General features: G+C 37.0%; 1 protein-coding gene across 1 annotated transcript in view; it reads left to right on the top strand.

Moving 5' to 3' along the window:
• Nucleotides 1-9,700, top strand: part of alg12 (ALG12 alpha-1,6-mannosyltransferase) — a 23,347-nt gene extending 13,647 nt beyond the window's left edge. The window contains exons 7-9 of the mRNA XM_061914490.1: nt 6,923-7,092; nt 8,695-8,770; nt 8,843-9,700. Of these exons, the coding sequence (XP_061770474.1) occupies nt 6,923-7,092; nt 8,695-8,770; nt 8,843-9,071 (475 nt within the window). The 3' untranslated portion in view covers nt 9,072-9,700. The remainder of the gene's footprint in view (nt 1-6,922; nt 7,093-8,694; nt 8,771-8,842) is intronic.
• The last annotated feature ends 6,851 nt before the right edge of the window (nt 9,701-16,551 follow it).

Raw genomic sequence — 16,551 nt, 5'->3', positions numbered from 1 at the left:
CTGCTTACACCAGCATTTATCTCACTGCATGTCACACGTCGCTTGCCACCATTATGTAAAAATATTTTTTTCTTACCTGAACCAAGTAGGAAAAAAAAGGGATGTGCGGTCAAGGACTATTTGTTTGTTTAACTGTTATACAGGGGTTTTTTTTCTCGTTTTTTTTTAACATTTTATGAAGTAAATATCTTTACATTTGCACACTTTTGATGATATACAGTGCAGGAAGCTGATATGAGGCTGTCCCTTTAAACATTCTTTTTTTGTTTTCTATTCCTTTTCTCATCTTGTGTATAAGCAAATACAGTCCTTCATTTATCGGTGTTAATTGGTTCCAAACATCACTAAAGTAAGAATCATTCATTTTAAATCAAGTATTTTCATAGCTAGAGCATTAAAAACCTGTTAACGACTTTCCAAATACGTTTTTAATCATTACCCGAGCCCTCTAGATGCGAAATAACCACCGTTAACTCCTTTATGCTCTTATAATCTAATATAGCAATCCTGCCTGAAGCTGACTGTAGCGCAGTGGTAAACCGTGATCGGAATTGTGAATATTTAGACTACTGCAATTGGAGACCATCATTTCTCAAAGTGAATTAACATTTGTCAAAAAGTGCATGAATGCAAGTTTATTAATATGCTGATAACTAATGCTAAAAATAGTTTAAAAACATGAAATAAACTGATTCCAACCCACCGGACAGCCAATTTTGTCGTGATTTAGGCTGAGTGTTAACCAATAGGATTAAGTGCCCTCCAAGCATTGCTAGTGCCTTCTTTTAGAAGCCTGGGGACCACAGTTTCGTCAGTCGGCGCCTAGCATGAAAGAATTAGGCTGTGTTCCGAAGATTAGCGTGGTGATAGTAGAAGTGCATAGAAAAACCCCTGAAATTGGTAAATTAAAACCAATTCTTTGATTGATTTTTTTATACTTTTATTAGTAGATTTCACAGTTAAGTACATATTCCGTACAAGTGAGCACTAAATGGTAACACCCGAATAAGTTTTTCAACTTGTTTAAGTCCACGTTAATCAATTCCAACAAGTCAAACACTGTAAAATGCATATTTGGTGACAATCTGTCGTTAATTTGAAAGATATCAAGATCGGAGGCTGTGTGCTGCTCGAGCTAAGAGCTGCAGGTGCGCACTGAGGCCTAGTGACAGGATTGGCTGTTGGGTGGGTCACACTGAATCACTTCCGGATCATTATGTTCCATGTTTTTAAAACGATTTTAGCAATACTTCCATCCATCCATTTTTGTACCGCTTATTTCCTTTGGGGTCGCGGGGGGCGCGGGTGCCTATCTCAGCTACAATCGGGCGGAAGGCGGGGTACAATACTTATCAGCATATAATAAACTTGCATGTATGTATTTTTTGACAAATATTTATTCACTTTAAGAAATGATGGTCTAAATATTCCCAACTCCAATTAACGTTTTAACACGGGGGTATACGAGCCAATCTGTGGCCACAACACTAAACAGTGGTCTCCTCGTGGCCCATTCTACTGTAGTATTGAGATTTTTAGTTCATTTAGCCATTTCAATGCTAGACAATACCTAATATGGGACCAGAGAAGAGGTAGAATATGCTTTAAAAAAACTTGAGAAAAATCCCCCAAAAGTGTGCGATGTGGTGAAACTAGGGGTGTAACGTAAGTATTAGGGGTGTAACGGTACACAAAAATTTCGGTTCGGTACGTACCTCGGTTTAGAGGTCACGGTTCGGTTCATTTTCGGTACAGTAAGAAAACAACAAAATATACATTTTTTGGTTGTTAATTTACCAAATTTGTAAACAATGGCTTTATCCTTTTAACATTGGGAACACTATAATAATGCTGCCCACGTTAATCCACATTAAACTGCCTCAAGTTGTTGCTTTGATTAAATAAAATGACAAAATCTTTTTTCTACATATAAAAAGTGCAACATTAAACAGTTTCAAGTCAACTCATCATGCTTAATTTATTACAGCATTTGGGAAGCCTGTAGTTGACTTTTATTATACACACACACACACACACACACACACAGCAAAATGAGCTAACGTAACGCTAAAAGCTAATTAGCCTTCACCTCAACCCAGAACTATGAGAGAGCTGAGCTGCAGTTTAAGTTTCTAGAAGGCCAACGGGCTCATAGTGATGTTTGTAATAGTTGTGACTGGGAAGTGTTTTTTTTATAATTTGGGGAGTGTACGATATCAGCTGCTCACCTGCTAAACACATATCTGCTCATCTCCACGCCGGAGCACTGACTCCATGCGCTCTGAATACGCCCTGCTGATTGGCTGTTGCATCGCTCTGAATACGCACTGCTGATTGGCTTTGTATGTAACCAATCAGATAGTTGTGTGGGCGGGACAATGCTGGGTGCTCACTGCTCAGACAGAGGCAGCTGCAGAGCAGCTTGTTAAGACTTTAGATTACAAACTCGTTCGATACACCCTCGTACCGAACCGAAACCCCTGTATCGAAACGGTTCAATACAAATACACGTACCGTTACACCCCTAGTAAGTAGCGTACCGCACGTTGTGTAAACAATGCACACTGAGGCACGACACACGGCATGCTAGCAGCGACCGGGCTACAATAGACTAACCATAGCTCCTCTTTTGCAGGGCTGTCCGGGTGGAGTTTTTTAAATGCCTCAAATCCCCTGCATTTTAAGTTAGGGTTGCGTGTATTTTCAACGTACGTTCAGGGTTAAGAATGGTAAATGGGTTGTACTCGTATAGCGCTTTTCTACCCCTTTTTAAGGAGCCCAAAGCGCTTTGACAGTATTTCCACATTCACACACTGATGGCGGGAGCTGCCATGCAAGGCACTCACCAGGACCCATCAGGAGCGCGAGAGAGTTATGATAAACGCGGATGCATCGCAAGGCTCTGCTTTTTATCCATAGATTTATCAGATTTTATTTTCTATTATCTATAGCAGTGGTGCCCACAGCTAATGTTTTAAAGGCCCATGGCACTTTCCAAAAATACGATTAAAATAAACAAAAACATAACACAAGTGAAATAAAAAGTTGCAATGTTTACTAATAAAACCAAGCTGTTTTTTTTTTCTTTCAAACTGTCATTGCTCAAAACATAATATTGAATCAAAATCAATGTTATTATGAATTATTGACCTATCCAAGGTTCCCATTACTTCACATCAAATATTCCACTAAGAAAAATATTTTTGGTGGAAGATTTTGCAAATTTGGTAAATAAATAACTACAAAATGTATATTTCAATCAATCAATCAATCAATGTATTTTATTTTGGCAATCTTCACATAAAACAAAGAACAACAACAAGAAAAGAAAAAAAAACACTCATTTGAGCAATGATTGAGCCGAAAGGGTGTAGGTTGAAGCAACGCTTATACAAACCTACCCCATCACAACAAGAACAAGGTTCAAAATATATAAAATCTAAAACATGCTACACTTATATTACTTTTTTTTAACAATATATAAGCAACATATATGTAGCACACGTCTCATATACACAGTTTAACATTTGAATCAAACATATAGATTTGTACACTTATATATATTATATATACACAATTTATTTAGATTCCATATAAAGTGGTAATATATACATTTCAATATAACCTATATGTATAATTATGAAATCATAAATTGTATTTATATACATATTATATATTATTGTCTTTCTAAAACAATGTTTGCTCTTCTTTCTTATATTTACTAATGATAAATGATTTAAAAAGCTTTTTAAACTGGTTTATGTTGGTGCTGTGTTTTATTTCATCCTTTAAACAGTTCCATATTTTAACCCCTGCTATTGTTATACTCATTCGTTTCTGCGTTGTTCTACAATATTGGATCTTAAAAAGTAGTTCTCCTCTTAAATTATAATTCCCTTCTCTTTGTAAAAATCTTCTCTGTAACCCTGTTGGAAGTAAATCTTTACTTGCTTTATAAATAATTTGGGCAGTCTTGAGTTGGATGAGATCTGGTAGTTTTAAATCAAATGTTTTTATAAATAATCCATTAGTGTGTTCTCGGGGTCCTGTGTTATGTATCAGTCTGATGGCCCTTTTTTGCATTATGAACAGTGGTTGGATGTTCGTCCTGTATGTATTTCCCCAAACTTCTAGACAGTAACTCAAATATGGTAAAACAAGTGTACAATAAAGAGTGTGTAATGTTTTTATTTAGTTTTTTTCTTACCGTGACCTCTAAACCGAGGTACGTACCGAACCGAAATTTTTGTGTACCGTTACACCCCTAGGTGAAACCGTAATATTGAAGCACGATATTGCGTGGGATCGAAATTGTATCCCCATGCCCCGATACCTAACTACTGAATTAATATTCGATAGATTCAACAAAACAGTTGCAATAGCAGAATCAATATCAGCACACGACTCCTCGCTGCGTGCCATCATTGTTGTTTGACTCAAACACTCGCTTCGGCGCTAGGTCACATCTATGAAATACCGCCCGGCGATCCTGATTGGTTCATTATTTTTTTGCTACCTTGAAGGAGTTTGCATTGCCTTCGAGCCCAGATCCTTGTGGAGTTTACGGAACTACAAGGACCTGGCGATAGTCAGGTTACAGAGTTGTATCTTCCACTAGTCCAGGGGTCGGGAACCTTTTTGGCTGAGAGAGCCAAGAAAGCCAAATATTTCAAAATGTATTTCCGTGAGAGCCATATCATATTTTTTAAAACTGAATACAACTAAATGTGTGCATTTTTAAGTAAGACCAACATTTTTAGAGTATAATAAGTTCTTATTCTTTTTAATAACACTGTTATTCTGAAGCTAACCAATAATAAATAAAATGTCATGTCTGTTGATCATGTTTTTGTTTGGCCATGTGCTGTTTGTCCTTTGGACTCTTTAAGTTCCTGTTTTTTTCCACTCCCTTTTCTTGTTTCCTTGGTTACTCATTTTGTCCACCTGTCTCTGGTGGACAAAACGCCCGCTCACCTGCTTCCCGAGCACTAATCAGAGGCAGTATTTAAGCTCGTCTTTGCCAGTCAGTCTCCCTGTGCTGACTTGTTTCATGCCTTGCCATAGTTTCATGCCTTGCCTTCGAGCCCAGATCCTTGTGGAGTTTATGGAACTACAAGGACCTGGCGATAGTCAGGTTACAGAGTTGTATCTTCCACTAGTCCAGGGGTCGGGAACCTTTTTGGCTGAGAGAGCCAAGAAAGCCAAATATTTCAAAATGTATTTCCGTGAGAGCCATATCATGTTTTTTAAAACTGAATACAACTAAATGCGTGCATTTTTAAGTAAGACCAACATTTTTGGAGTATAATAAGTCTCTTATTCTTTTTAATAACACTGTTATTCTGAAGCTAACCAATAATAAATAAAATGTCATGTCTGTTGATCATGTTTTTGTTTGGCCATGTGCTGTTTGTCCTTTGGACTCTTTAAGTTCCTGTTTTTTTCCACTCCCTTTTCTTGTTTCCTTGGTTACTCATTTTGTCCACCTGTCTCTGGTGGACAAAACGCCCGCTCACCTGCTTCCCGAGCACTAATCAGAGGCAGTATTTAAGCTCGTCTTTGCCAGTCAGTCTCCCTGTGCTGACTTGTTTCATGCCTTGCCATAGTTTCATGCCTTGCCTTCGAGCCCAGATCCTTGTGGAGTTTATGGAACTACAAGGACCTGGCGATAGTCAGGTTACAGAGTTGTATCTTCCACTAGTCCAGGGGTCGGGAACCTTTTTGGCTGAGAGAGCCAAGAAAGCCAAATATTTCAAAATGTATTTCCGTGAGAGCCATATCATGTTTTTTAAAACTGAATACAACTAAATGCGTGCATTTTTAAGTAAGACCAACATTTTTGGAGTATAATAAGTCTCTTATTCTTTTTAATAACACTGTTATTCTGAAGCTAACCAATAATAAATAAAATGTCATGTCTGTTGATCATGTTTTTGTTTGGCCATGTGCTGTTTGTCCTTTGGACTCTTTAAGTTCCTGTTTTTTTCCACTCCCTTTTCTTGTTTCCTTGGTTACTCATTTTGTCCACCTGTCTCTGGTGGACAAAACGCCCGCTCACCTGCTTCCCGAGCACTAATCAGAGGCAGTATTTAAGCTCGTCTTTGCCAGTCAGTCTCCCTGCGCTGACTTGTTTCATGCCTTGCCATAGTTTCATGCTTCATGCCATGCCAAGTAAGTTTTGTTTGATTTACGTTCTTAGTCTGTTTATGCGTTGGCTTTGTTCTTTAGCCCAAGTTGTGCCTCCCCTGTGAGCGATTTTTGTTTGTATATTTTTTTAGTTAAAATTAAATCATGTTTTTTACCTAAATGCCATGTCCCGAGTAGTCCGTCTGCCTTCCCGGGAGAACGACCCCGCAGCAAGCTGCAAACCCCCCTAATCGTGACATAAAATACTTCTTACCATTAAAGCGACTTCTTGAACAGGTGCGGTAGAAAACGGATGGATGGATATAAATGCATGAGAATGTTTTATGTTTTGCACGTTATTTTTTAGCACTGTGATTACCTGTGAAATTATTCATAATTATCGCGTTAAGCAATGTCAGCTAAGATTTTTCTGAGAGCCAGATGCAGTCATCAAAAGAGCCACATCTGGCTCTAGAGCCATAGGTTCCCTAGCCCTGCACTAGTCAAACACAGTGTTACTGTTCAAACTGCATGCAATGTTACAGTGGCCAAAATAATTAAATATACTTGTTAAATTAAACATGGCTACTACACCACTGTTTTCATTTTGGTGATACTTTGAGAACCAAGTGCGTTCTGAGGTGGTACTTTGTGAAAGCAGTTTGAGAAACACTGATCTCGCCAACATAATAGTTATTTGTCAGAAAAGAGCAAAGTCATTATAGTCCCTATTAGAAATGTCAGCTTTTATTGAGGATTATAGCAATGTTTGATATGTTTTGTATGCCTTCTTTAGTTTGTGCAACTACAACAAATCCTGGATGTATAAACTTGGATCAGCTGTGGTGATGGGTCATCTATTGATGAATGCCGCCTACTCCAGCATGTGTCTCTACATTTCCCACCACAATTACCCAGGGGGCCGAGGAATGCAGCAGCTGCACCGGCTGTTGCCCGCCACAGCAGGTAGGTTCCACTGACATGTCAACTATTATTGTGTCAACTCCAGAGGTGGGTAGTAAGTAACGCGCTACATTTACTCCGTTACATCTACTTGAGTAACTTTTGGGATAAATTGTACTTCTAAGAGTAGTTTTTAATGCAACATACTTTTACTTTTACTTGAGTATATTTATAGAGAAGAAACGCTACTTTTACTCCACTACATTTATCTACATTCAGCTCGCTACTCGCTACTTTTTTTTAATCGATCTGTTAATGCACGCTTTGTTTGTTTTGATTTTGTCAGACACGCATTCAAAGTAGGATCTATGCATGCCTGCGTTTCACCAATCACATGCAGTAACTGGTGACATTGGACGAATCAATAAGAGCCAGGCGGTCACGTGACCGTCACACGTCGAATACGACTTAAAAAAGTTGAAAAACTTATTGGGGTGTTACCATTTAGTGGTCAATTGTACGGAATATGTACTGTACTGTGCAATCTACTAATAAAAGTTTCAATCAATCAATCAAAAGTGTAAAGGAAAAAAGACACTTTTTATTTCGACCGTACTTCCCGTCAAAAGCCTAAAGACTGATCGCACACTTCCTGTCTTCACAATAAAAGTGCCGCTCCATCGCGCCTGCGTTAACAAAATAAGTCTCCGAAAGCCAGCGCAAACAAGCTAGCAAGCTACCGAGTTTGCCGCCAATGTTTTTCTTGTAAAGTGTATAAAAACGAATATGGAAGCTGGACAGATAAGATGCCAAAAACCAACGACTTTCATGTGGTATTAGACAGAAAAGAGGAACTTTTTTTCTCCTCCATTTGAAAACGTGGACGTTATCAGCACTATACTGTCTGATTCCAATCAATGCAAGTCATCAGAATCAGGTAACACACCAACTTATATTCTTGTCTTCATGAAATATATGAATCTGTGTTAAACATGCATGTATATTTATTAAAACACCTTTAACATGTCAACAGAAACGGCAAAATAAATAAATATAAATGATATACTGTGTGTATATATATATATATATGATATGTGTGTATGTATATATATATATATGATATATGTATATATGAGGTAGATCACCTCTGCTTGGTCATTTATTAAGTAATTGATTAACGTTGAAAAACCTATTGGGGTGTTACCATTTAGTGGTCAATTGTACGGAATATGTACTGTACTGTGCAATCTACTAATAGAAATTTCAATCAATCAATGTCTACTGAGCTTATGGTGCTGTTAAGTTATTGTGGCTCAATTTTCCTTTTTTTTTTTTTTCTTTTAATGTATTATTTAATGTATATTATTGTTTTAGTTGCTTAAGAGATATTCCTGGCTCTGAATTTGCTCATTGCTATTTTTATGTTTTTGTGCATTATTTGTTGCCGTCATCATTAAACAAACAGGTTACTCATCAGTTACTCAGTACTTGAGTCGTTTTTTCACAACATACTTTTTACTTTTACTCAAGTAAATATTTGGGTGACGGCTCCTTACTTTTACTTGAGTAATAAACCTCTAAAGTAACAGTACTCTTACTTGAGTATAATTTCTGGCTACTCTACCCACCTCTGGTGAACTCACCAAAAGTACGCCGTCTTTCCAGATGTGTCTGTTCACATCGACACATACGCTGCTCAAACTGGAACATCTCGCTTCATGGAGGAGCATCCACACTGGAGGTCAGCCTTTTTTTTTTTAATTTTAACTGTAAGACTTTATATGTTTTTATACCTTCAGTCTGTTCTTTGCAGATACGACAAACGGGAGGATTTGAACCCTACAAGTCCTGAAATGAGAATGTTCTCACACTTGCTGATGGAGGCAAACGCCACAAAGATTGAAATGCTCCAAAACACCCACAGACCTCTGGTATTTATCGAAGGCTACTCCAGAATCGCTCTCGACTTGTTTAGTTTCCCTCCTTTCAGGGTGAGACTGGAGAGGAAAAGCGTGCTCATGCAGAGGACCACGTTTGTCTAATTAAAGGGGGCTGTTTGCAACTTGCTAACCGAAAAAATATAACAAGATAATCGGCGGCTGGTTTATGTCACTGTTAGTGGTTTAACAGAACATATAAATCAGTGTATACATTTAAAATGTATATATTTTTCACAATCACTCAATTTTATCAAATAAAAAAACAAGTGTTTTCGCAGGTCGTTAAATTAATTTTGTAAAAATTAAGGCCTTAAAGGCCATTAAAAAGCATTAAATACAATGTCAGACAATTGCAATTGGCAACAAAATAAATCACCTGACCCAGTTTTTCAAATTTGGGAACAAAATTAGAATAATATACTGATATTTCTTGATAGAGTCCATTTATTTTTATGTTTGATTACTTATTTAGGATAATTGATTTATTCACTTCCAATAATAAATGGTAGAAAATAATACACTCATGAAAAATGTGTTTATTGCATTTGAAAGGGTCAGTTAAGTGCACCAAAAAAATAGATTCACATCCATGAATTACCATGACTTGATTAACGTGGACCCCGACTTAAACTAGTTAAAAAACTTATTGGGGTGTTACCATTTAGTGGTCAATTGTACGGAATATGTACTGTACTCTGCAATCTACTAATAAAACTTTCAATCAATCCTAATTGGGATTCTTATTCATCCCCATTCTAAATCGATTAAAAAAAAAATTGAATTTTTTTTTTTAAGTTTTGTTTTTGTTATAATATATACAGTACAGGTGGAACTCCAGTAATGTGAATATTGTGCAAAGGTTTGTTTATACCAGGGGTCGGCAACCTAAAATGTTGAAAGAGCCATATTGGACCAAAAATACAAAAACAAATCCGTCTCGAGCCGCAAAATAATTAAAAGCCATATTACATACAGATAGTGTGTCATGAGATATAAATTGAATTATGAGGACTTAAAGGAAACTAAATGAGCTCAAATATAGCTACAAATGAGACATAATGATGCAATATGTACATACAGCATTTTAGCATCGATTAGCTTACAGCAGGGGTGTCCAGAGTGCAAAAATTGCAAAATTGATAGTATTGCAAAAACATTAAAAAAAGTGGAATGAGGTGAAATCTAACGAGAAAAAGTGGCAATGTTGACACAAAGCTACCATGCAGACAGTTTTTTTTTTCCCTTTTGTCTTTATTTTCTTTTTTTTCCTTTGCTCAAAAAAAAAAAATCTGTTAGAATAAATTATTACTTAAAAATTATCAGTTTAAAATGTTTTAAGTGGAAAAAATATTCCATATGTTGTGTGGTTGCCATATAAAAACATCAAAGTTTTGAAAAAAGAGCATAAAACAAACTAAATAATAGTTCAAACTTAAAATCAACATATATATCGGAAGTTGATCTTGAAATTTAAGTGTTAAAAGTAAAAAAAAAACTAATACAAATGCATCACTTTATGAGTGGGGAACCTTTCAGATCTCAAATATATTTAGTATGATTTTATTTAACTTTTCACTGTGATTACTCAAAAATATTAAATAATTAAAATCAATGGTGTCCTGCCTTATTGATCTTTGAGGACTTTAATTGCTAAATAAAGGAACTCTCCTGAAGGAATCAATAAAGTACTATCTATCTATCCAAATACTGCATATTTCAGTTTTACTATAAAAAACAAAGTTGTCTTTGACAGAAAAGGCATAAAACCTTATTTGTTTTACTTTATATCAACCTCAAGTTGACATAGAGATTTACTGTAAGCATTAAATAAAAAATAATAATTTGACTTATTTTTAACATTTTAGTGAAGGAGACCCTCTATGCTCCCCAGGAGCCCTAAGGATTAAAAAAAAAAAATCCATATATTTTGTTATGGTTTGAAAATGAAAGTTATCAAAATGGCCCCAGCATGCTTAAATCTTCCTGTGTGCGGCCCTCTGTGGAAAAAGTTTGGACAGCCCTGGCTTACAGTCATGCAGTGTCTGATTAGCACTCCACATAAGTCAATATCATCAACGAAACTCACCTTTGGGCATTCGTGGGGGGCGGCATAGCTCGGTTGGTAGAGTGGCCGTGCCAGCAACTTGAGGGTTGCAGGTTCGATTCCCGCTTCCGCCATCCTAGTCACTGCCGTTGTGTCCTTGGGCAAGACACTTTACCCACCTGCTCCCAGTGCCACCCACACTGGTTGAAATGTAACTTAGATATTGGGTTTCACTATGGGAAGCGCTTTGAGTCACTTGAGAAAAGTGCTATATAAATATAATTCACTTCACGTTAAAAGTTTGGTGGACAAAATGAGACAGAAAAAGAAGTGGCATAAAACAATTCTTAGAAAGTCGGAGAAAGTTATACATGTAAACCAGGGGTGCCCACACTTTTTCTGCAGGCGAGCTACTTTTCAATTGATCAACTCGAGGGGATCTACCTCATTTATATATCTCATTTATATTTATTTATTTATGAAAGAGACATTTTTGTAAACAAGTTAAATGTGTGTAATGATAATACAAGCATGTGTAACACATATAGATGTCTTTCTTTCACGAAGACAAGAATGTAAGTTGGCGTATTACCTGATTCTGATGACTTGCATTGATTGGAATCAGACAGTAATGATGATAACGCCCACATTTTCAAATGGAGGAGAAAAAAAGTTGTCCTTTCTGTACAATACTACATGAAAGTGGTTGGTTTTTGGCATCTAATTCATCCAGCTTCCATACACTTTACAAGAAAAACATTGGCGGCAAATTCCGTAGCTTGCTTGATTGACATTCACGGCACCCGAGGGTCTTGTGAGATGACGCTGGCTGCTGCCAGTTCATTATTATGAAAAAATGACCGAGAGGAAGGCGAGAAACACTTTTTATTTCAACAGACTTTCGCGCCGTCCCTTCCGTCAAAACTCTAAAGGCCGACTGCACATTTCCTATTTTCACAATAAAAGCCCTGCTTCATGCTGCCTGCGCTAACAAAATAAGAGTCTCGGAAAGCTGGCGTGCACAAGTGATGTGCACGCCAGCTTTCTGAGGGATCGCTTGTGCACGCCAGTTTTCTGAGACTCTGTATTTAGTTAGCGCAGGCAGCATGAAGCAGGGCTTTTATTGTGAAGATAGGAAATGTGCAGTCGGCCTTTAGAGTTTTGACGGAAGGGACGGCGCGAAAGTCTGTTGAAATAAAAAGTGTTTCTCGCCTTCCTCTCTGTCATTTTTTCATAATAATGAACTGGCAGCAGCCAGCGTCATCTCACAAGACCCTCAGGTTCCGTGAATGTCAATCAAGCAAGCTACGGAATTTGCCGCCAATGTTTTTCTTGTAAAGTTTATGGAAGCTGGATGAATTAGATGCCAAAAACCAACCACTTTCATGTGGTATTGTACAGAAAGGACAACTTTTTTTCTCCTCCATTTGAAAATGTGGGCGTTATCATCATTACTGTCTGATTCAAATCAATGCAAGTCATCAGAATCAGGTAATACACCAACGTATACTCTTGTCTTTGTGAAAGAAAGACATCTATATGTGTTACACATGCTTGTATTATCATTAAACACATTTAACTTGTTTACAAAAATGTCTCTTTCATAGATAAATATAAATGAGGTAGATCCCCCTCAAGTTGGTCAATTGAAAAGTAGCTCGCCTGCAGAAAAAGTGTGGGCACCCCTGGTTTATAACAATTAGGGAGGTTTGTGTCATTTTTGTCCTGCTACAGAAACCATTTAAAAAAAAAAAAAACTTTTTTCCCCCCATCATTTTTCATATTTTATATATTTTTGAAAAAGCTCCAGAGAGCCACTAGGGCGGCGCTAAATTCTTGTGACTTTTAATGTAAATTATCTTAACAGTATAATTACAAAAAATATATATATATATAACCAAATGCATTGGCAAATTCCTATAGAAGTGTCCCTCTGAGGGCAGCCATGACTACATCATACAGTATGTTCATTTCACCTTGTAAATCCAATGTATATTTGTAGCGTAACTTAAAATCCATTTTCCCTCGCAATAATCAGGATTTTAACAAACTTGTCATTTTTTGAACAACAAAACTCTCGTTAAATACTTTCAACGCCTGTCAGGATAGCTCAACGGTTAGCACGCTTGCTGGTGGTGGGTTTGAACCCTGATTGGGGAATGTTTTTGTTTTTTAACTGATTTACCAGCCACTCGTTATAAAAATTTAAATCCCTTATTTAAGTTCCTTGCTTAATTTTCCTTCAAGAGGGAAGTCTGGGCTTCCCTGCTTAGGCTGTTGCCCCCGCGACCCGACCTCGGATAAGCGGAAGATGATGGATGGATGGATGAAATATAAATGTCGACAGTTGTTCTCTCTCAATCCCTTCATTAAACGCGACAAACCTCAGTAAACAGCTGGACGAGCCTTTGATTTTTTTTTTCCTATTTTGTTTAGGAAACATCGGACCAACGGCACTAATGTGGTTAATTGAAGGCCTACTGAAAGCCACTACTACCCACCACACAGTCTGATAGTTTATATATCAATGATGAAATATTAACATTGCAACACATGCCAATACGGCCTTTTTAGTTTACTAAATTGCAATTTTAAATTTCGCGCCGAAGTATCCTGTTGAAACGTCGCGTGACGTCACGCTTTGCAGAATACATTTTGTTCCAGCACCAATCCCAGCTATAAGTCGTCTGTTTTCATCACATAATTCCACAGTATCCTGGACTTCTGTGTCGCTGAATCTTTTGCAATTTATTAAATGAATAATGGAGACGTCAAAGAAGAAAGCCGTAGGTGGGAAACGGTGTATTGCGGCCGCCTTTAGCAACACAAACACAGCCGGTGTTTCATTGTTTACATTCCCGGAAGATGACGGTGAAGCTTTACTATGGAACAGAGCGGTCAAGCCAACACGGTTGGATTGGACCACACACACTAAGTACGGTGTATAATTGCAGCGATCATTTCGAAAGATCGTGTTTCGAAGAGGGTCCCTTGCGAAGGGCAGAGATGGGCATCGCCACCACCCGTCGACTGGTGCTGAAGAAAGGTGCGGGGCCGACCTTCAGGTTGTACAAGTACGACCATATAATGTCACTAAAACAACTAGTAACACAATAAGCAAATAAGGGATTTTCCAGAATTATCCTAGTAAATTTGTCTAATAACATCTGAATTGCTTCCACTGTATAGTCCTTTTTTTCTTTCTAGTCCTTCACTCTCACTTTCCTCATCCAGAAATCTTTCATCCTCGCTCAAATTAATGGGGAAATTGTCGCTTTCTCGGTCCTAATCGCTCTAGCTGCTAGTGGCTATGATTATAAACAATGTTCAGATGTGAGGCGCTCCACAACCCGTGACGTCACGCGCACATCGTCTGCTACTTCCGGTACAGGCAAGGCTTTTTTATTAGCGACCAAAAGTTGCAAACTTTAACGTCGATGTTCTCTACTAAATCCTTTCAGCAAAAATATGGCAGTATTGCGAAATGATCAAATATGACACATAGAATGGACCTGATATCCCCTTTTAAATAAGAAAATCTCATTTCAGTAGGCCTTTAGTACCAATTACCGGATTCCTCAAACATCGTTATTGTCTTTTTGATTATTCCATTTTCAAATGAATGAATGAATAAAAAAGGCCACTTTTCTCATGTATTGCAAAAGTGCTCATGTACTCTTGCACTGCGGCAGGTCTGTCATGAGCAGTTTCAGCGTAAAAGGGCAGAACATGCTTACGGCACATTAGCGCCCTCTAGGGATCCGCATAAAGATTGCATACAACTCCTATAAGGTATTTATTTTAGTAAGGATCAGTTTACAGTCAATCTGATGAAGAAAATAAAGTGTGTTCTTGAAATACTCAAATTAGGCATTAGAATACATTACTTATTGAATTATTTTCTTTTCAGCATCGATGGACATGCATTTTCAAATTTTAAACAAAATTAAGATCATTTTATGTGGCCTGAAAATACATGCTTTAATAAAGTACTATATCTTTTTTTACTAAATTTAAATTTATATTGGCCCTAGTGTGTGAATGTTATCTGTGTTGGCCCTGCGATGAGGTGGCGACTTGTCCAGGGTGTACCCCGCCTTCCGCCCGATTGTAGCTGAGATAGGCGCCAGCGCCCCCCGCGACCCCAAAAGGGAATAAGTGGTAGAAAATGGATGTATATATATATATATATATATATATGTGTTCTTTCCATTTTCACAGGGAAAAATATGTATTGCATGAAATTCCATACCTTTTCAACTTTAATATAGTATGTTGCAAAAAATAAATTATCAAGAAATTTTTGTAAACATTTTAAAATACGCAATATAATAATTGTACACTGTAAAACTAAAAATGTATTTTACTGTTTTTTTCTGTAGATTTTACAGCAAAAAAAAATCAGAACTTTACTGTAATATTTTTTACGGAATAAAAACTGTCAGTTTCATCTCCACGTAAAGCCACATAGCTCGGTTGGCGGAGCGGCCGTGCCAGCAACTTGAGGGTCGCAGGTTCGATTCCCGCTTCCGCCATCCTAGTCACTGCCGTTGTGTCCTTGGGCAAGACACTTTACCCACCTGCTCCCAGTGCCACCCACACTGGTTTAAATGCAACTTAGATATTGGGTTTCACTATGTAAAGCGCTTTGAGTCACTAGAGAAAAGCGCTATATAAATATAATTCACCAACATATTACCGCAAATTGAAAAAACTGACATTTTTACTGTTAAATTCATGTCGACTGTGCTTCCATTTTATCGTAAAGTCTACGTTTTTTTACGGTGTATTACTGTAAATTAAAAAAATGGTACCGTGTTTAGCGGTTCAGTGGCCACAATTTTTATAAAGTGGTATTAATTTTAAAAAAAAAAACTAAATTTTACAGTACAATTCTGGAGACTAAACTACCAATTTTTTTTCCATTGAAAAACAGAGGTACTTTTTAGAAAACTGTATATTTTAAGGTTCTTTTCTGGTGACTCAGTTGTCAGATTTATTGTAAAATCTACAGTTTCCTTTTAAATAAGTGTACATTTAAAAAAAAAAAAATCAAATGCATGGGCAAATTCATACTATTTGCCGTTATGGGCGGCCATAACTGTGATGTGGGCCTCAAAAACAAGTTTGATACCCCCGATTTACAGACTTTACAAACATTAAAATGCCTGACTACAAAAAAGAAAAACTCTGTTTCACTATGTAAAGCGCTTTGAGTCACTAGAGAAAAGCGCTATATAAATATAATTCACTTCACTTCAGTCATTTTTACAACATATTACTGCAAATTGAAAAAACTGACATTTTTACTGTTAAATTCATGTCGACTGTGCTTCCATTTTATCGTAAAGTCTACGTTTTTTTACGGTGTATTACTGTAAATTAAAAAAATGGTACCGTGTTTAGCGGTTCAGTGGCCACAATTTTTATAAAGTGGTATTAATTTTAAAAAAAAAAAAACTAAATTTTACAGTACAATTCTGGAGACTAAACTACCAATTTTTTTTCCATTGAAAAACAGAGGTACTTTTTAGAAAA

Source organism: Nerophis ophidion, linkage group LG10 (genome assembly GCF_033978795.1).
Source record: "Nerophis ophidion isolate RoL-2023_Sa linkage group LG10, RoL_Noph_v1.0, whole genome shotgun sequence".
Lineage (NCBI taxonomy): Eukaryota > Metazoa > Chordata > Actinopteri > Syngnathiformes > Syngnathidae > Nerophis > Nerophis ophidion.
The sequence above is the reverse complement of the archived record's forward strand: the minus strand, read 5'-3'. Positions and strand labels throughout refer to the sequence as shown.